This window comes from Quercus lobata, chromosome 10 (assembly GCF_001633185.2).
Source record: "Quercus lobata isolate SW786 chromosome 10, ValleyOak3.0 Primary Assembly, whole genome shotgun sequence".
NCBI classification, from domain to species: domain Eukaryota; kingdom Viridiplantae; phylum Streptophyta; class Magnoliopsida; order Fagales; family Fagaceae; genus Quercus; species Quercus lobata.
The window spans coordinates 58728318-58750125 of record NC_044913.1 but is presented as its reverse complement, the minus strand read 5'-3'; the positions used below and the strand labels follow the sequence as shown (position 1 = coordinate 58750125).

The 21808-nt window shown below is 32.1% G+C and overlaps 2 protein-coding genes across 3 annotated transcripts; both read left to right on the top strand.

The window, feature by feature from the left end:
* Nucleotides 1-240: 240 nt before the first annotated feature.
* LOC115965762 (UDP-glycosyltransferase 74E2-like) lies at nt 241-4838 on the top strand. The gene is made up of 2 exons (XM_031085055.1): nt 241-959; nt 3885-4838. Exons 1-2 carry the CDS (start codon nt 327-329, stop codon nt 4608-4610), a joined length of 1359 nt encoding a protein of 452 aa, XP_030940915.1. The 5' UTR covers nt 241-326; the 3' UTR covers nt 4611-4838.
* A 2723-nt stretch (nt 4839-7561) lies between these two features.
* On the top strand, nt 7562-15730 carry LOC115963356 (UDP-glycosyltransferase 74E2-like). Of its 2 annotated transcripts, none has more exons than XM_031082322.1 (2): nt 7562-8385; nt 14861-15730. In XM_031082322.1, exons 1-2 carry the CDS (start codon nt 7693-7695, stop codon nt 15584-15586), a joined length of 1419 nt encoding a protein of 472 aa, XP_030938182.1. In that variant the 5' UTR covers nt 7562-7692; the 3' UTR covers nt 15587-15730. The 2 variants fall into 2 exon arrangements, with proteins under 2 accessions (XP_030938182.1, XP_030938183.1); XM_031082323.1 differs by lacking the exon at nt 7562-8385 and adding an exon at nt 9790-10737.
* The last annotated feature ends 6078 nt before the right edge of the window (nt 15731-21808 follow it).

The following is a 21808-nucleotide window of genomic DNA, read 5'->3' as shown; positions in this document are numbered from 1 at the left end:
ATAAAATAAATTTCATTTTAGTAAAAAAGAAAAAAAGAAAAAGAAAAAAAAAAACCCCAAAAAATGTGGTCCGACAAGAAGTTTGCAGTCTTCCTTGAATTGTTCTTTCATGCTTTCAAATTAATTACTATTGATCTAACGTCTAACAAAAAGAGCCGACATCTGTCGTTTCCTCTTTTGTCTTTTTTAGAGTTTTAGTGGCTTGGAAAATCTTTATCATGTTGAAATTGAAATTAATATATACATCACTCTCCTGTAATTTTAGTCCATGAATTCTTCACCCTCAAACTCCAATAGAGAGAGTCAAAGAGCACTGGAAAAGAAAAATGGAGAGAACAACTCATATCCTATTACTTGCTTACCCTTTACAAGGTCACATAAACCCATTGCTCCAATTCTCAAAGCGCTTAGTCTCAAAGGGTGTTAGAGTAACATTTGTCACTACCACCTCTATTGGCAATTCCATGCAAGCCCTTCCTAGCCATTCTATCAGTATTGAGATCATTTCTGATGGATCTGAGAATGGCAAAGATTCGGAAAGTTTGGATGCAGCTCTCGAGCGTTACAAGCTACATGTCTCACAAAGCTTGGCAAAGCTTATTGAGAAACATAATAGCTCCCAATATCCTCCAAAGATGGTAGTGTATGACTCATTTATGCCATGGGTTTTAGACATTGCAAGGCAATTTGGCATTGATGGTGCTCCATTTTTCACTCAGTCTTGTGTAACCAATGCCATCTATTACCATGCGAGTCATGGAGCAATTCAGATGCCCATAGAAGAAGGGGCTTCAATATCATTGCCCTCGATACCATCACTAAAGATCGATGATCTACCTTCATTTCTTTGTGATAAGGGCTTGTACCAAGCTTTGCTAAAGCTCGTATTGAATCAGTTCTCGAATATCCTTGAAGCGAATTGGCTCTTGTGCAACACTTTCAATGAGTTGGAAAATGAGGTAAGTTAAGCTATAAATTCATGCATGTTCAGGACTAGGTTACAATTTTTTTACATTCTTAAAGTTTGAGTTAATTTTGATATCTTTCTCCTAAGTTTCAAATTTGGATCATTTTCATGAGTTGACTATTAGGTATCAAGTATCAACTAACCTCAAAATGACATTATTATTTTCATACAAATCTATGTTTTTTAATCAATAGTATACAGCATTGTTTTGAGCTAAGATGGCGCTTAAAGGAAAACTAATCACAATGCATGGAAAAAAGGCTTAAAACCAAATAATATGTAATGTTCATCCCAAGTTTAGAACAATTTTGGAAGAAATCAAGATTACCCCCAAATAAGAGTGTAAATTGTAATTTAGTCTATATTCTTTTTCTCTTTCTTTTTTTGAGAAATTTTTTTAGTCTATATTCAGAGATACATATGTGGGTGGTTAAGTGTTGTGTGCGATACTTAAAAGGAATTAATTATCTCATACTATTAATATATGAAAAATGCTACATTCATAATATTTTTACAACAAATCCTAAGTAGCAAGTTATCACTTATTGTTATAATAGTGGGCAAGAAAGTAATTTTATAGTAGATTTAAATTAAAAACAAGTAACAATTTGCCAAAGAGAATTTATTGTGAAAATATTGTAAAAATATTATAAAAATATTATGGATGTATCGCTTCTCCTAATATATACATCCCAGTCCACATAATTGTGGAACCCAAATTATCTTGCTTTGTTATCAAAACAATATGGTATCGATGATTTCTACTCTGATATACCTTTGAGAAGTGGTCCAATTACAACCACAGAATCACTTGCATTGTTATCTTTGTACAACTACTAGTCTATTCTCTCACTTCTTCTTTTTTTTTTTTTTTGTCTGTATGTGGGTGATAAACATCTAGTCTATTGACTCTATTGTGTTAATATCTTTTAGTGATAGCTAAGCTACCAGTCAATTGTGTAATATCGGGAAAAGCTTTCCCAAACCCTGTAAAATATATCAAAACCATTCCAATTATAATTTTTAAAAAAGGAATGTTCAAAAGTTATTGTGTACTTATCATGAATTGGCTTGATCAGGTCCTAAGTTGAATATAGTTTAAAATATTCGTAACCAAGTTCAAGTATTAATAATTCTCTCCAAAAAAAAGTTTAAAGTATTAATAAGTACTTTTATACTAAATTATATAATATTTATCATTTGATATATAAATTAATCAAAGCGCTTAATCCATGTATATCATAAACTCCTTTTTTTTTTTTCTTTTTTCTTTTTTTTTTATTCATTTATCATATAGACAATTCTTCCAAAAAATTATACAGACTTATTTATATCATGTTTTCGCCTATTTGCTTGTAATAATTTTAGTATCACACTTTTCCATACACATTTTATCATAATTGTAATATATGGCATATTGTAATTAGTTATCTATCACTGTCATATGGATCTATTATTTTTTTTTTCTACCATTCACAGATTGGTTTGTCACATAAAAGAATTATGACAAAGTGTATGTGAAAATATATGATAGAATTATTCATTTGCTTTGCATTTATATTTATTGTGAGATCCAGATAAATTGATTATGTAACCGGTGTGAATTAAAAGTTCTGTGAATTTAAGAGAACCATTTTTCTTGCATCAGCAAATGATTAAATCCATTTTTATACCTAGGTTTATTTAGCATATGCCCATATTGGAGAGGGGAAGTCATGTTCTAAAATTTCTATTACCTTCATTATTAAATCCATTCTTATACCTGGGTTTATTAAGGGTCTGTTTAGATTGAATTTATTTTTGCTGAAACTGAAAACTGAAAATTAAAAACACTGTAGCAAAATAATTTTTAAATGTGTGAATAATACTGTGAGACCATTTTTAATATTTTTTTTAAATAAAGTGGCTGTGAGTCCCATGAATAGTGTGTGAACAGTGCTACTATAGTTGTGAACAGTAAATTTTGTCTTCCTGAAACGCATGAATGAAAAAAAAAAAAGAAAAAAAGGGAGGAAAACGCTGAAATGAAAACACAGACACCGAATCTAAACCGGCACTAAGTGTGTGTGTTTAGTTTGTTTCTCAAAAAATAAAGTGGGTGCTGTCCTACATCGCTTGAGTGTAACTCTTTCCCATTACTTAAAGCCCCACCCTACTACTACAAGAGTTAGATATTTTTGTAGTAGTACTTTGGGTTAAGTAATGTGTTTGAGTTTGGTGAGAGAGTGTAATTAAGTTTGTGCTTTTAGCAGTAGCTTAATTAGTTTTTTGCTAAATGTCTAGCAATTAAAGTATAAATGTGTTTAGAAAAAAGAAGAAAAATTGAGATTTTAAAATATTATACATAAAAGTTAAAAAGCACAAATTTTGCTTATAAGCTAGTTACAATCACACAGTATAATGAATTTCTTTGGAAAAAAAAAAAAAAAGAATACAGTGGATTTCATCTAATACATTGTGATAAATATTTGCATCTTGTCAAATTACGTATATTCCTGTTTTCTTTTTGTTTACAAGTTATTTTATTTCTTCTCAAAAAAAATAGCTATTTTATTTGTCTTCACTCTTCTCAACTTTGACTAGTGAGTTAATGGCAAAATAACAATCTGCCACCAAAGGTGCGTTCGATAAGGCCCGGTGTTACGTAGTTACCGACTACAGAGCCTACAACTTATTGAAGCATGAAAATTTTTATCAGAATTGTTTATAAAATAAAATAAAAAAAAGTATTTCGGTTTTCTAGCTCTGCTTACTAAGATGCTTACACAACACATCCCTGTACGTTTCCTCAATTTCTTTGAGATAATTTTATATCTCAACCTATTTTGGATATCCTATTCCTTTTTCTTGTTAATGTGAACATTGGTTTATTATTTAATATTCTGATTTTGTTACATATGTTTCAAAATTCCATTAGGTGGTGAATTGGATGACAAGCCAGCAATGGCGTGTTAAAACAATTGGACCAACTATTCCTTCAATCTACTTAGACAAGCGGTTGGAGGATGACAAAGAGTATGGCCTTCACCTATTCAAACCTGATGTGGATGCTTGCATAAAGTGGCTAGACACAAAGGAAACTCACTCGGTTGTTTACACATCATTTGGAAGTTTGGCATCCCTGGGAGAAGAGCAGATGGATGAGCTAACAAGGGGCCTAAAAAATAGCAATTGCCACTTCTTGTGGGTTGTCAGAGAAACTGAGCAGAAAAAACTTCCTCTTAATTTTTTAGAGGAAACGTCAGAGAAGGGACTAGTTGTGAGTTGGTGCCCTCAGTTAGAAGTATTGGCTCATAAGGCCGTTGGGTGCTTCATGACTCATTGTGGATGGAACTCAACCCTTGAGGCATTGAGCTTGGGAGTGCCAATGGTTGCAATGCCACAATGGACTGATCAACCAACTAATGCAAAGTTCATTGTGGATGTGTGGAAGGTAGGGGTTAGGATTAAATTGGATGAAAGAGGCATTGCTACCAAAGAAGAAATAGAGCTATGTATAAGGGAAGTAATAGAGGGAGAACGTGGGAAACAGATGAAAATGAATTCAATAAGATGGAAAGAATTGGCTAAAGAAGCAGTGGATAAAGGTGGAAGTTCTGATAAAAACATAGAGGAGTTTGTGGCAAAACTTGCGCCCTCTTGAAGTTAATGTAAGCAACAGTTCAACAACTCTTCATTCAAAGAATGGTCAAGAAAAAAATTTATGATATCGCTATTGGAGGATTTTTTGCAGTGATACCAAGCGTTATCAAGTTTTTGGAATTTTACTTTTATCAAAACATTACCCATATGATTTCTCTAGGAAGAACACAATATTATTTATCTGACAAGCAATACCTAATTTTCCTTTTACAATGAATAGATTCTTCTTGTGCAACAAAAAATAAAAACCCTAAACTAAGTTAAAAGTAAAAATTTCATACAAGAATAGTGAATAATTTACTGTTACTTCAAAGAGGAAATATAGGCAGTAATTGGTTGGGTTGAGTGTATTTTTTTTTTTTCCTTGTGTATTTGGTTGCATTAAATCAGTGTAAAGACAAAAGAGAAATTTTGTAATCATAGAAATTTTTTGTTGAATTTATGAAGTTGATATTTTGATGATAATTTTTGCATAGAAATTTTGTATTAAGATGTCAATTTTTTCAAGATTGTTACAAATATTCTTTAAAACAGAATCTAAAATAAGAACGTCCAATAGATTCAATAAAAGTTCAGATTTATTTTAGACAATATGAGCTAATTTTTTTTATTATTTTAGAAAAAAAAATGTTTGTTTTCATTAGTTGAATTTTGAAAATTTAAAAGTTAAAAAGAAAAAATGATGTCATTGTTGGACACTTAACAACAAACCTCCAAATTGACAAAACAGAAGTTAGAGTATTAAAATGAACTAAAAAAAACATAGGATGGATTTGAATTTTGGGTAATGTAAGCGGGTGTAAATTGTAAATTTTTTGGATTTTTAAATTTTTTTGACGTGATATATTTTTATTAATGTATAATAAAAATTGATCTCGATATATATATATATATATATATATATATATATATAAAACCTTAGTTGCACTAAAATAAGTTATCCATTACAAAAGGAATCGCCCAATTAGCGACATCGAAAATTTTGCAAAACTGTGGCAGTATTGCTAAGGATCTATATTTCTTAATTAATGAATTATCTATATTTCTTAATTAATGAATTGATCTTACTCTCATAAATAAAAACTAAATAAATAAGATTTTATTTTATTTTATTTTATTTTTTTACTTTACTCCCCCACCCCATCCACACAAAAAAACAAAAAAACAAAAAAAAATCCTTTAACTAACATGCTTACCAATTTCCATTCATCCATAATTCCCTGCTTCTAAGCTTTTAAAAGTAATTTTTATCAAAAAAAAGCTTTCAAAAGTAATGAACTATATAATATAGTCTTATAATTAACAAATAAAGCCTTAATATTTTAACAAAATAAAAAATTAAATCTCAAGGCATTTAAATGGAACAACATTATGTTTGTAGTTTAATATAGGAGCATCCGCAGCAAATGTGCCAAATGCTAAATATTTGGCACATTTGGTACACTAAACACAAAAACGGAGTATTATCAGATGTTCTAAATATGTCAAACTTTTGTAACATACTACAGTACCGTTGCAATTTTGACACGGTACGGACGAGAATGACAAATATTTTATATTATTTTTTTTATTCATCTTTCTCTCTCCTCCCATCACATATCTCTCTCATCGTTTGCAACACATATTTCTCTCTCTGTGTCTAGTTCTCTCATCACCCTTTCTCCCCACTCTCTGTTTTGTTCTCACTCCTTTCTCTGTCTCGATCCATCTCTCTCAGATCAACGTGGAGGGTGTGGAGCAGTGGGGATCAGTGTGGATGTGTCATGGGTTTGATGTTGGAGCAGTAGGTCGTGGGTTTGATGTTTGATTTTGGGGCAGTGGCTCATGGGTGGGTGACAACGACATTTGGGTTTTGCTTGACGTGTGTCATGGGTGAGATTTGCTCATCGTGGATGGTGCGCTTTGCTCACCGTGGGTCTGGGTTTTGCCATCGTGGGTGTGGGCTTGTTGAATCGATGTTTGAGGCTTGGGTTTGAATGGGTTGTGGGTTATGGGTCTTGGCTTTGGTGGTTGGTGGTTGCTGGATGTTTGGGTGGCGTTAGATGTTGGTGTGGTGGGTTTTTGGTGTTGTTTTGGTGGCAGTTTGGGCAGTTTGGATTGGCGGATGTTTGGGGCGGTGGGTCTTTGGGTTTTGGTTTGGATTAGTGTTTGGTCGGATCAATTGGGGGTGGTTGGTTGGTTCAATTTTGGTGATTGGTTAGTGGTGGTGGTGCCTGAGCTTTGGTGGTAGGTGGTTGGTGGTGGCTGCTGTTGTTGTTGTTGATGATGATGATGATAAAGAGTTAATATTATTTTAATTTGTAGTAAATATTATTTTAATGTATAGAATTGAATGATAAAACATTTGATAAATGGGATATTGTAAAATGATGTGGTAAAATAATAAAGTAGATTTTTAATGTGTTAAAATAACATTTTTTTATAGAACATCTGCTAGGTATGCTAGATGAAGGTTCTTTTGTAGCTCTTAAAATCAAGAGTTTTCTTCTTTGTTTTTCTTTATTTTTTTAATATTTTTTTAAACTTTTAAAGTTACAATATCTGATTTGTTACCTCATTAAATAAAAGTGTTTTAAATTTCATTTTCAAAAAAAAAAAAAAAAAAGGCGTAGAAGTCAAAATGGCATTTTTTATAGAACATCTGCTACGGATGCTAGATGAAGGTTCTTTTGTTGCTCTTAAAATCAAGAGTTTTTCTTCTTTCCTTTTTTTTTTTTTTTCTCTCTTTTTTTTTATAATTTTTTTTTTTAACTTTTAAAGTTACAATATTTGATTTGTTACCTCATTAAATAAAAGTGTTTTAAATTTCATTTTCGAAAAAAAAACCCAAAAATTGTGGTCCAACAAGAAGTCAATTCACTCTATAGCCCCCCTTGAATGGTTGTTTTCGTGCATTAAAATCACTATAGAGCATTTATGTTGCATTGATTGAAGATAAAAATTTCTAACAAGAAGAGCCCACATTTTGTCTGTCATTTCCCCTTTACCATTTCAGATACTTAATGGAGAGAAAAATCATTACATGTTGAATTGAAATCAATATATATACACACACACACCATTATCTCCTGTAATTTTAGTTCATGAATTCTTCAACCTCAAACTTCCAAAGAGAGAGTCATAGGGCGTTATTAGAAAAGAAAATGGACAGAGAAACTCATATCCTATTATTTGCTTGCCCTGTACAAGGTCACATTAACCCAATGCTCCAATTCTCAAAGCGCTTAACCTCAAAGGGTCTTAGAGTAACATTTGTCACTACCACCTCTATTGGCAATTCCATGCAAGCCTTTCCTAGCCATTCTATCAATGTTGAGATCATCTCTGATGGATCCGAGGAAGCCAAAGATGCGGAGAGTATAGATGCATCTCTCGAACGTTACAAGCTACATGTCTCACAAAGCTTACCAAAGCTTATTGAGAAACATTATAGCTCCAGATATCCTCCAAAAATTTTGTTGTATGACTCAGTTATGCCATGGGCTTTAGAAATTGCAAGGAAAATTGGGATTGATGGGGTTCCATTTTTCACTCAGTCTTGTGTGGTTAATGCCATCTATTATCATGCGAATCATGGAGCAATTCAAATGCCCATAGAAGAAGGGGCTTCAATATCATTGCCTTCGATACCATCACTAGGGTTCGATGATCTACCTTCATTTCTTTGTGATAAGGGCTTGTACCCAGCTTTGCTAAAGCTCGTATTGAATCAATTCTCGAATTTTCAGGAAGCGAAATGGCTCTTGTGCAACACTTTCCACGAGTTGGAGAATGAGGTAAGTTAAGCTATCAATTCATATATATTGAGGATAATAAGTTATAATATTTTACATTCTTAAAGTTTGTGGTAATTTTGATTTTCTCCTAAAGTTTCAAAATTGGGATACACTTTGTTTGAATTTATAGTCTGCTCTTCATTTCACTGTGATGAGATCGATGCCTATTGCTAGGTATCAACTAACTTCAAAATTACATTATTTTTTTCATTCAAATTTTGAGGTAATTTTTGTTTTGCCCCATAAAGATTCAAAATCTAAATCCATAACAGAATGTTGTTTTGAGCTAAGGTGGCACTTAAAAGGAGAACTCATCACCATGCATGGAATAAAGGCTTAAATCAAAATAATATGTAACGTTAGGATATTTATCTAAATTTTAAAATTTTAAGGCGAGAAAATCAAGATTATCCCAAAACTTATGAGTGTCAATTATAATTTAGTCTATATTTAGGGACATATGAGGATACATATGTGGGTTTTTGTGAGCCATACATAAGAAAAAGAAAAGTTTATATCCTACATTTAATATATGCATCCCCAGTCCACGTGGTCATGGAACCCACATTATCTTTCCTTTTATTTATTTATTTATTTATTATTATTATTATCGCACAATCATGCTTGTATACGATAAACGAAATCTTAGACCCAAACAATTTGGTACCGATGATTTCCACTCTGCTAAACCTTTGAGAAGTGGTTCAATTACAACCACTTGTATTGTTATCTTTTTACAACTATTATTTTATTTTATCTCTTCTTCTTGTTTATCCTCTTTCTTTTTTATTTATTTTTATTTGTGTGTGTGTGTGTGTGTGTGTTGGGGGGGGGGGGGGGGGGGGTGTGTGTGCGTGAGTGAGTAACAACCAGTCTATTATGTTAATATCGTTTAGTGATAGCTACTAGTCAATTGGGTTCATAAAAATAAAAATTAAAAAAAAAAAAAAAAAAAAAAACCTAGTCAATTGTGTGATATCGGGAAAAGCTTTCCCAAACGGACCAAACCCTATAAATATATCAAAACCATTACAATTTATATTTGAAAAAAAAAAAAATTCAAAAAACAATTGTTTACTTATCATGAATTGGCTTGAACAGCTCAAGTTGAATATGGTTTAAAATTTTATATAGAAAAAAGAATGTAGTTTAAATTATTCGCAACCAAGTTCAAGTATTAATAAGTACATTTACACTAAATTAAATCATATCATTTGATCTATAAATTAATCAAATGTTAAGACACTCTAGTATCATTTGATCTAGAAGGCAACGCTGATTGTTGTTGTTTTAGCCATATCACTTTTTTTTTTTTTTTTGGGGGGGGGGGGGGGGGGGGGGGGGGGGGGCGGGGGGTGTACAAAAGAAAAGTGATTTTTCATTCTCAAAAAAAAAAAAAAAGTTTGGTTCAACAAGAAGTCTACACAGTATACACTCAATACAATAGTCTATATATAGCCCCCGTTGAATTGTTGTTTTCGCGCATGCAAATCACTATTGATCACTTACGTTGCACTGACTGTAGATAAGGATACATCATATAAGAAGAGCCCACATTTGTCTGTCATTTCCTCTTTATCTTTTCAGATACGAGTGGAAAATCCTAATCACGATGAATTGAAATCAATACATATACACCATTATCTCCTGTAATTTTAGTTCATGAATTCTTCAACCTCAAACTTCCATAGAAAGGGTCATAGCGCATTGGAATAGAAAATGGAGAGAGAAACTCATATTCTAGTACTTACTTTCGCTGTACAAGGTCACATAAACCCAATGCTCCAATTCTCAAAGCGCTTAGCCTCAAAGGGTCTTAGAGTAACTTTTGTCACTACCACCGCTATTGGCAATTCCATGCCAGCCCTTCCTAGCCATTCTATCAATGTTGAGATCATCTCTGATGGATCCGGGGAAGCCGTAGATTCGGAGAGTATAGATGCAGCTCTCGAACGTTACAAGCTACATGTTTCACAAAGCTTACCAAAGCTTATTGAGAAACATAATAGCTCCAAATATCCTCCAAAATTTATGGTTTATGACTCAGGTATGCCATGGGCTTTAGAAATTGCAAGGCAATTTGGCATTGATGCTGCTCCATTTTTCACTCAGTCTTGTGTAATTAATGCCATTTATTACCATGCGACTCATGGAGCAATTCAGATGCCCTTAGAAGAAGGGGCTTCAATAGCATTGCCCTCGGTACCACCACTAGGGGTCGATGATCTACCTTCATTTTTTTGTGATAAGGGCTTGTACCCATCTTTGCTAAAGCTCGTATTGAATCAATTCTCGAATTTCCTTGAAGCAAATTGGCTCTTTTGCAACACTTTCAACGATTTGGAGAATGAGGTAGGTTAAGCTATCAATTCATGAATATTCAGGACTAAGTTACAATTTTTTTACAGTATTTTACATTCTTAAAGTTTGAGGTAATGTTGATGTTTTCTCCTAAACATTCAAAATTTGGATAATTTGAGAAGTGGTTCAATTACAGCCACTTGTATTGTTATCTTTGTACAACTGCGAGTCTATATATTCTGTCTCTTCTTCTTGTACTTTTTGTTTGTTTTTGTGTGTGGGGCTGTGAGCGAGTGAGAAACAACTAGTCTATTATGTTAATATTGTTTAGTGATAACTACTAGTCAATTGTGTAATATCGGGAAAAGCTTTCCCAAATGGGCCAAACCCTATAAATATATCAAAACCATTCCAATTATATTTGAAAAAAAAAAATTCAAAAACTTATTGTTTATTTATCATGAATTGGCTTGATCAGCTCAAGTAGAACATAGTTTAAAATTATATATATATATATATATATAATGTATTATAAACCCAATTTAGAACATTATTATTATTTTCGTGTATATTCTAATAAGTATTATTATTTACTCCAAAAAAAAAGTTCAAATATTAATAAGTACTTTTACACTAAATTAAATCATATTTATCATTTGATCTACAAATTAATCAAACAACTTTTTTTTTTTGGCTAAATAATTAATCAAAGCACTGAATCCCTATATATCACGTTTCCACATTGTTTAGATATCATATAAACAGTCCTTCCCCCCCCCCCCCCCCCTTTTCCCCTTTTTGGAATAGTATCATATATATATACATGTCTACCCAAAAAAGTATATATATATTTTTAGAAAAACCAAAAAAGTATTTATAAATGTTAGAATATTGAATTGGCTAGTGACATGAAAGAATGAAAAGAAATAATAATGAAAGAGTGGGCTAAAAATTACTAACAATGTAACTTCCTTCGATTCTAAAATTACTTTTTTTTAGGGCAATAGATACAATCGAGTATATAATTATTTTAATTTAAAACTATTAAATAATTTGAAATTTTTATTTTATTTAATACAAGTGTTCTTCTAATTCGTATATTATTATTGCTATTGTAAAGTTATGATTTACAAATATGTATTTTGTTGGCTTTTATTCGATGCCAAATTTGATTATAATTATATTCAATTTTTTGTATCCTGTATTTATTGTGGGATTTGATTGTAAGGGTTGTGTGTTAGAGAAAGAGAGTATGAACACTAAAGCAATTGAAGCGAGAAGATTTCTCGTGGGTATCTCGCTACTAAGCTTCCCGCGAAGTGAAGCATGTGCCTTGCACATGACTGAAATGCAAAGAGTCAGTACAGGATGGAGACACGTGTCTCGCGAGTATCTCGGAGGTAAGGCCTTCCCACGAGATACCCGTGAGACATTTTGTTCTGCTAGTCTGTACTATTTGATATACACTTTCTGTACCCACACTCTATATGCCCATATTACCCACAAATGTTGAGAATTGCTTCTGATAGAAAAACCTAGCCAAACACCTTGATAGTTAGAGATTATATCTCTACATACAAGCTTGTGGATTTCCTCAACTCTTAACTCTCCAATTCTATACCATTGAGAGGTTGATAGCTCAAAAACTTACCACTCCCTTTCAGAGTGTCAAGTGAGGTTTTGGTGCTACTGGAAAGTATTAGAAAAAGCCAAGGATGACAGATACAATATGGAGCTTGTTGCGGGATTTGAAGAGCTAGACAAGACACGGTTTTGAGAAACCTTGTTAGAGTAGGAGCTTGAAGGGCTTAGATATAGTGGGTAGCTTAGGCTTGGAGGGTCTCTTTCTAACCCATGTATCCCAACTGATTGTTTAGTTGATCAATTATCGCTTGGAGGGCGGTGGAGAGGTTTTTCGCCGAGGTCTTTGGTTTCCGCTTTGATAACACATTAGCGTGTTATATTGTGTTTGCATATTTCTTTCCTACTCTTTTACATTCCATTTTATTGCTGTGTTGTTTTGATTATAGATTAGAGTAGTTGGTTTGTTTATCTGCTTGCATTTACACTATTCTGCACTTAGTATTAAGTTAGTGTAAAATCAATCGAGTCGTAATTTTAATTTGGGGGTCTAAATAGCTCTTGTGTTTTCAACACATTTTCGAGCTTTTAGCTATCACAAGTTTAACTAATCAACATAAAATGAAATAAGGAAATACTATATCTACCTTTGCTTAGTATTTGATTATTCTTATTTGTTTTGTGAAACTTATGATATTAAAAAAAAAATAAAAAAAATTGAAAGATAGATTTTTATAATTGAATTATTTTAGTTTATTCTTTTATTTATACTAATTTAATATTGTGGGGGCCGGTCAGTCACCAGAACTATTAAGGTCAAGTTAATTGGGCCTGTGGCCCATCCGAGGATGCAAATTTGTCCGAGGAGGCCCAGGTCAGATTGTAAGGGTAACCACACGAAAGGAATAGTGAATATCACAAAAGGTAAGTTCAGTATTCGTCCGACGACACAATCCTCCTTGGCAACATGAGTTCGAGGACGATCAGGACGCCATCTTTTTACAAACGTACCTCGGAACTATGTCACCACTAAAAGTGGGATAAGGGACCAAGGGTAAGAAGAGAAGGCAAACAAATATCTATAACAATAGCTGCATCTGCATTAATTGCCTTTCAACCAACTCTCTGGCAGCATTAATGTGGAGGTGATGCCTGAACAGTGATGAAGTAGCTTTACAGCTACTCATAGGAGGCTCCAGAAGGTGTTAGATGGGACAGAAAGAAATCCCCCAAACCCAACCTACACGTGTGCGGTGAAGATGGTATAAAGGGGACAGTATATAACATGAATGAATAACATGCGGAATGGGGACGGAACATAAAAAAGAAGGAGACAAAAAGAACATTGAGGAAAAAGACTGAGAAACCTTAGAGCTTTACTTGTTTCAAAGAGATACCTATAATGACATCGGTTTTAATCCATCTATAAACGTGGGATGAATCGTTTTTCTTTTCAAGAGTTAATCTAGTTCTCAAATATCCATGCTCTACAAATTTTATTGTTTGGACCTTTGACGTACGTATCTAATACCCGTTTAGGGTCGTTACAAATTAAGTCCATACAAATATAATTATTTATATTTAAATAATTATTAAATTAATTATGACGTCATCACGGTTTGACCTCGGTCTGACCTTAAAAATCTTGAACCTTTTTTCTTTTACAGTTTATTCAATGGTTCGGGTTTGAAAACCATGATCACAATAAGTGATGTCAACTAAATTTTTATGTAGTTAAAAATTACCCTCATTAATGAAGGGTAATTTCATCTAGAAATAGGATCATAAATGTTAAATAAAAATTTTCATTTTGAATTCAAAATGAAAATTCCTAAAATTTAGGATTTTTTTCCTTTCACGTTCAAAAAAGAAATTACAGTTACTGCTTATATCTAAAGTTTATCATTTTTATTTGTTTGAAAAATAAAAATATATATTTCTAAATTATAGTAGATGCTAATTATTAACTTTTACAAATATATATATATATATATATAGAAGAGCCTCTAAGCACACGCGTAAACGTGTGTTCAGAGGCTAGTATTATTATAGTAAGATACAATGCCTGAAATTTCAAAACCAAAACATAGTGAAGACAAGGAAAAAACAAAATGATACTTTGGATTTCTTTTCTAAAAAAGAAAAAAATGAAGAAGAATGTAGTGGATTTCAATTAATACACTTTGATAAATATTAGCATCTTGTCAAATTACTTATATTCCTGTATTCTTTTAGTGTACTAGCTATTTTATGTCTTCATTCTTCTCTACCTTGACTTAGTGAGTTATTGGCAACGATAGAATTTGCCACTTCTGTGTTATTTACTTACTAACTACAGAGTCTACAACTCATTGAAGTATGAAAATTTTATATGATTTGTTTATAAGAGAAGTGTTTCAGTTTTGTAGCTTTGCTTACTAATATGCTTACACAACACATCCCTGTTATTAATTTTCCTCAATTTGAGATAATTTTATTTATATTTCAGCCTATTTTTAATATCCCCTTCATCTTCCCCTCATTGTTAATCAGTGAACATTGGTTTATTGTTTAATATTCTGATTTTGTTACATATGTTTCAAAATTCCATTAGGTGGTGAATTGGATGATAAGCCAGCAATGGCCGGTTAAAACAATTGGACCAGCTATTCCATCAATCTACCTAGACAAGCGGTTGGAGGATGATAAAGATTATGGCGTTCACCTATTCAAACCCGATGTGGATGCTTGCATGAAGTGGCTAGACACAAAGGAAACTAACTCAGTTGTTTATACATCATTTGGAAGCTTGGCATCCCTGGGAGAAAAGCAGATGGATGAGCTAACAGGGGGCCTAAAGAATATCAATTGCTACTTCTTGTGGGTTGTCAGAGAAACTGAACAGAAAAAACTTCCTCCTAATTTCTTACAAGAAACATCAGAGAAGGGACTAGTTGTGAGTTGGTGCCCTCAGTTAGAAGTATTGGCTCATAAGGCCATTGGGTGCTTCATGACTCATTGTGGATGGAACTCAACCCTTGAGGCATTGAGCTTGGTAGTGCCAATGGTTGCATTGCCAATATGGACGGATCAACCAACTAATGCAAAGTTCATTGTGGATGTGTGGAAGGTAGGGGTAAGGGTTAAATTGGATGAAAGAGGCATAGCTACCAAAGAAGAAATAGAGCTGTGTATTAAGGAAGTAATAGAAGGAGAAAGAGGCAAAGAGATGAAAATGAATTCAGTAAGATGGAAAGAATTGGCTAAAGAGGCAGTGGATGAAGGTGGAAGTTCTGATAAAAATATAGAGGAGTTTGTGGCAAAACTTGTGCAATCTTAAAGCTAATGTAAATTCCATAAATATTCATGTGATGCCAGTGAATGCCACATGATCCCAAAGGTTAAGACACTTGTATCAAGTGATATCGCTAAAACAACAACAATCAATGTTATTTAATTTATTTATTTGATATAAGTGTATTCATTAGAATGAACCTTAAAGTTTGAATTTTTTTTGGCTATTTATATTTCTAAATATTCATTTTGACGTTTTATATTTTATTTAGTTTTCATAATGGTCTTATTCCATTTCATATCTTCATTTTTATAACTCTCTCTCTCTCTCTCTTAGATTAGATTATCATTGCTGCTATACTATTACTATAGAAATAAAATAAAATAAAATATCATTTTGGTCCCTAAACTTTCAAAAAAGTATTTTTAGTCCCGAAACTTTGCAAAACATTTTACTCTTCGTCCTTCTATTTATGTCCATGAGTTTATGTCTTACGTGAATAACAAAGTGCTAACATAGCATCGATTAACTTAAAAATTTATGAATAGGTGACACAATTATTGGCACATATGGAATAGATATCGATATTTCAATTAGATAGGTATACCCCTCACATAGAAACCCATTGTCTAGGAAAAAATAAAAACCTCCAACGTGAAAGTTGAAACCCCAATGCCAAGTTCAACTTTGAAATCCCCATCCTCAATCGGTGACCGCTGACCCAAATTGTGAATCTTCACCCAAAAGAGAAGGATTTGCAGATCATTCAACATCTCTACTCTTTGCCAACTTTAATAATTCTAGAGCAACTTTGTTCAAAGTAAAAATAATTCATTTAAACAAGTGTACAACAAAGATCAAACTTTTAGCAAAGAGAGTTCAAAGAAGAGCCTATAATTTTGAGAAGCATTGAATTTGATCCTTCAAAACGCCATATCTCATATCTTTGAATCCAATAGCAACAACCAACAATGTGAGAAACCCATAAACTTCTAGAGAGAGAGAGACAGAGAGGTGTTGGCCACCCTTGGTGGTGGCATCATTGAGGAAAGCACGGTTGGACTTGGCGTTCAGGTTTCACATTGGGGATATTGATTTCTGATATAGTGAGATTGAGGGTATATTAATGTTTGTCTTGCTAAAATATTTATTCCATAAGTGCCAATGATTATGTGCCATGTGTCCATTATTTTGTTAAATTAAATAATTTGGTCCAAGTTAAATACCATGTCAGTATTCCATTAACCACATAGGACGTAAATTAACAGACATAGGTAGAAAGAAAAAAAGTAAAACATTTTGCAAAGTTTAGGGTTGAAATAAGACCTTTTGGAAGTTTAGAGACGAAAAATGAGCTTTTCTGAAAGTTTAGGAACCAAAATGATATTTTACTCAACAAAATATTTCATAACTTATTAAGTATGATTTTTTTTTTTTTTTTTTTATTATGAACATAAGGTATGAAGTTGTGATTAGAGTACTTTTAGTATACAATTTCTCATATAAATATATATATATATATATATATTAATAAATAAAATTAATAATGATAATATTTTAATGATTCAAATGCATATGCTAGTCATGTTTGAATACCAAATTGTATAAACTTGAAAACATTCAAAATCATATTGGGTTTAAAATTAACAGACATGATTTTAAGCAATAAAATCAAAATTACACCAAAATTTATGGGTGTAAATTGAAATTTAGTCTTTCTTTTTAAAGCATAAGTATATGTAGCATAAGTATATGTGCTCTTGAAGATCAAATATTTTTCTCTTCCGAACTCTTGTCGAAACATTAAAAATAATTAAAAAAATTGTACATGAATTTATCCTAAAACTGTCTCTTTTAAAAATCAAGTATAGATTATGAACAATGAGTACATAGATCCGTATTAAATATTATCCATTCCACGCTTTATAGTTTATAACTTCGACATAATGACTAGAATTATTAATATGAAAGTATTAATTTTTTAATGTATTTTGTGAAAAGTCATACTTTTTTTAGTAGAAAGAACCTCTCTTTGTTGTCATAGAAGAAGACAAAAGATGAAGGGGTCATCATTTTGCCTCCTAGAATGACAAAAACATACGTTTCTGTCTCTAATCTATGCCTCCGACCAGTATTTCTCCCTTTACACTTCTTATTATTATCCATTTTAAACAACCTCAACCCTCCCCAAGTTTATGAATAAATAGTAAATACAACCTCCCCCGTTCATGTATGTAAGCAATGATCTCATGTTCACAGTATTGACTACTAGTATATAAGTGCCCGTTTGTTTCGGCTTTTTGAGCTAAAAAAGCGCGTTTTGAAAAAAACTCAACCAATTTTTGCGTTTGGTAAACTCAAAACGCAACTTTTTTATAAAAGTTGCGTTTTGAGCATTGAGAAAAAACTGAGAACAAACGCAGAAGGATTATGGACCCTCAGGGGTCCATAAATGAAAACGCACTATGCGCGTTTTGTATATTACCGTTGCAAATCCGAAAATTACCGAAATACCCATCAGTCTCTCACGCCCTCATCTCTCATCTGTGTCTTTTTTCTTCGTCTTCTTCCTCTTCGTCTTCCTCTGCTTCTTCACCGGTCTACCCCCACAATCAACAAAACCCATTTCAAACTTTGATATTCCGAACATAGAATCAACAAAACCAAACCAAAAATATCTCAAAATCAACACAAAAACAACTTAAAATCAACTCAAATCCGGAAAACCCATCCCAAACCCAACTCAAAATCAACCCAAAATCCATAGAAAAAAAAAACCCAAAATCCCAAAATCCTTATGTTTCAATCATCTTCATCTTCATCTTCATCTTCATCATCATCATCATCATCTTCTTCTTCTCTGGAGTGTGAAAAAAAAAGAATAAAGGATGGCGTTGGTGACGATGGTTCCGATGTGTTCCGATTTGAAGTGCTAAGAGGAAAAAAAAAAAAAAAAAAAAAAGAAGCAGAGCTATGTTCTGGACCGAAGTGCTAAGAGGAAAAAAAATAATAAAAAAAAGAAGAAGAAGCAGAGCTGTGTTTTTGGACCGAAGTGCTAAGAGGCAAAAAAAAAAAAAAAAAAAAAAAAAAAGAAAGAGAGCTGGGAATGTTCTGGACTGAGAAGATGGTAGAGGAAAGAAGGAAAAAGGAAAAGAAAAGAGTGTGGTTGGTTACGTGGGTGGATGAGAAAAAAAGAGGAGAAAAAAAAAAAAACAAAAAAACAAGGAAGTAGAGCCACGTGTGTGGAGAGAAAAAAAAGGGAGAAAAAAGAAATTATATTATAATGTTTTCACAATATTTTTACAATAAATTTTAAGGTAGGCTATTATTAGCTGATATTGGTGAGAAAAAAATAATTTTTTTAGAAAGAGAAAAAAATAATTTTAATAGTATGTTAAAATTAAAATTACTATCAATTTTTATCACAATATTTTTACAATACTTTCACAATAAATATTAAGTGGTAGATTATTATTAGCTAATATTGGTAAGAAAAAAATAATTTTTTTAGAAAGAGAAAAATTGATTTAAGTATGATGAAGTAATTGATTTAAGTATGAAACAAACTCACATAAAAAAAAAATTGAAATAAATTCCCTTATATATACATTGTCCTTTTTGGTCATTTATCCCTCAAAAAGCCACTTTTATCAACTTTTACCAAACACTCAGCTTTTTCATTATGCACTTTTTAACAGCTTTTACCAAATACTCAGCTTTTTGAAACTCCACTTTTTACATTATGCACTTTTACAAAACTCCACTTTTTCATTATGCACTTTTTCAAAAAGTTTAACCAAACTCACCCTAAGACACACTATGTACACAGTTACAATTCTACATACACTAAGATTTGTATATCATATGTTTAGTTATAGTATTTTAATATTTTTAGGTTGTATTTTTTATTTTAAGTCTCTTTTAACTATTGCTTATATTTAACTTAAATCATGATAATTTCAATTAAAATTTTGTTAGCACTTATTTTACATACTCTTTCATACAATTTTAAGGAGGTCTTTTGATCTTAATTAACTTGTATATACTTACAATGTAATCAATAACTAATATTTATCAAGTTTTTAGGCACTAAACTGAAACTTATTAGTTGCCCACATACTGCTTCTACATGTTACATAGTTCATAAGTGCCACATATTATCCCAAGATCAACAACCTTAAGGTGGTTTATTTTCCATAATTGGTGAAACATAAAGTAGAACATAAAAGTGAGATCAAGGGTTTGTATTATTGATTTGTCCCACTTTTTGTTTTCCACTTTTCATTGCCAATAAATTGTTTTTTAGAAAAATAATCGAACTATCTGGTGACAAAAATTTTCATCACTAGGACATTTGGCTATGGGGATTACGTAACGAAAGTTGTTTTCTCGCCATTTGTCATAGGCAACAAAATTAGAACATTTAGGGATGAAAAATTCATCACCAAATATAAATTTTGTTGTAATGTTGCCTCATTCTTTTTATTTTCCTTGTAAACAAACAAAGTTAAAAAAAAAATAAATAAATAAAAATCAAACATGCTATACCACAGTTGATGGAGCATAAAATAGAACACAAAAGTGAGATATAAAATTTTTATTTTTTATTTGTCCCACGTTTTGTGCTCAACTTTATGCTCTACCAATTACATTTTGCCACATTTTTTTCCCCATAAAAAACAAGGAAAGTGTAAAAAAAAAAAAAAAAAAAAAAAAAAAAAAAAAAAAAAAAACATTAGACATATATACCACAATTGGTGGAGCATAAAGTGAAACACAAAAGTAGAATAGTGAATGATTTGAATTTAGAAATATTTCATTCCCTTGACTAAATAGAAATAACCTTTAGTATGGGTATTGAGTACCTTGGTACTCTAAACCCAGTTTTCCAAAATGTTGGCCAGCTAGTTGATTAAAGAAATAGCTTTTTTCGGAAATGATCAGATCCCACATGCTGTTAACCTTAGGCTGGTAATAATGTCAATTAGACATTAGGTGGTTAATCACTCCTAGATAATTCTATATATGATTATACATAGATAATCCTATGATTGGTGGAGACTACCCAATCCTTCCAAACTCAACACCTCACAAAGGAGTTGATTTGACTATAATTTTTCATAATAAAATTTGCAATAACACTATGAATATAATTATTATATATTGCAATACACCTATCATAATCAAAATCTTAAAAACTAATTATAACAAAATAAAAAATAAACAATAGAAGAGAGAGAGGTAAACTTGAAATGTACTTGGCTTAGATTCAGTGCCCTGGAATTACTTGACTCAAACTTTATCCAATATTGGAGCACTAGATTTGCTGTAATGGTATCATGTCTTCATTGCAACGGATTTAATTAGCACACTGGAGGCACTAAACTCAAGCGAGTCAAGAATTGCCCACTTATAATTACTAATGATCTGGCTTTCTCCATAAAATCATCAAGTTATTCGCAAGAAGAAAGAGAGAAGTAAAGATGAAAGATGAAAGATTATAAATAATGTAATACAAAACACAGTAGCATCACTCATTCCAAATAAATTATCATCTTTCTTGCATCTACAAACGTAGCAATAAGACTATAAGAGGCAAAGCAGGAAATCTCAGAGGCCAAAACGTAGCGAAGATAAGGCCGCCCAACTAACAAAATGAGCTTAAATCCGTTGACTCGTCAAGGTCATTGGACTAGAAGGTGGGAAAAGGCATGGGATATGCACAACATATAGGACAACTAATAAATACAATTATTCAACTTCACCAATGAGTTACATAATATATGTTTGATTCCCAGTTCATAAATTCTTCATCCTAAGTGATGTGAACCTCGTCAAGAATAACGAGACCCAACAACAAAAGGGAACTCAAGATCGTTCTATGGACAGATTCAAATGGGAGATCCCGACCCGTTGTTTATGACAAACAAGAACCTCAGTATAAGGAAGACGCCATAAACGGTGGTGGAAACTCCGTTTGATAAGTCGAGACGTACGCCACGGGAATTCCCGATAAGTTTGAGTAGTTCTTCAAAGAACCAAAGAGAATAAACCTCACAAGTTTTATCAATAAAATCTCTGAAAAACGTTTACAGACTTAGATGACTATTTAAGGGCTCCTTAAAACTTGACAGACAAGAAAATATATTCTAAAATAACTCCTAATTGATACCTAACTATATTTGGAATAAATTTTGAACTAAGAAGCATTAAATGCGCCTAAAAACAAGAAAATAAATCACCTAAACCTAAAATAATGTTTTTTTA

Bases quoted from the DNA above. Each gene is read 5' to 3' on its own strand.
- LOC115965762 (XM_031085055.1), top strand. From the start codon at position 327: ATGGAGAGAACAACTCATATCCTATTACTTGCTTACCCTTTACAAGGT. The intron at 960-3,884 runs GTAAGTTAAGCT...AAATTCCATTAG, and splicing joins TCAATGAGTTGGAAAATGAG to GTGGTGAATTGGATGACAAG.
- LOC115963356 (XM_031082322.1), top strand. From the start codon at position 7,693: ATGAATTCTTCAACCTCAAACTTCCAAAGAGAGAGTCATAGGGCGTTA. The intron at 8,386-14,860 runs GTAAGTTAAGCT...AAATTCCATTAG, and splicing joins TCCACGAGTTGGAGAATGAG to GTGGTGAATTGGATGATAAG.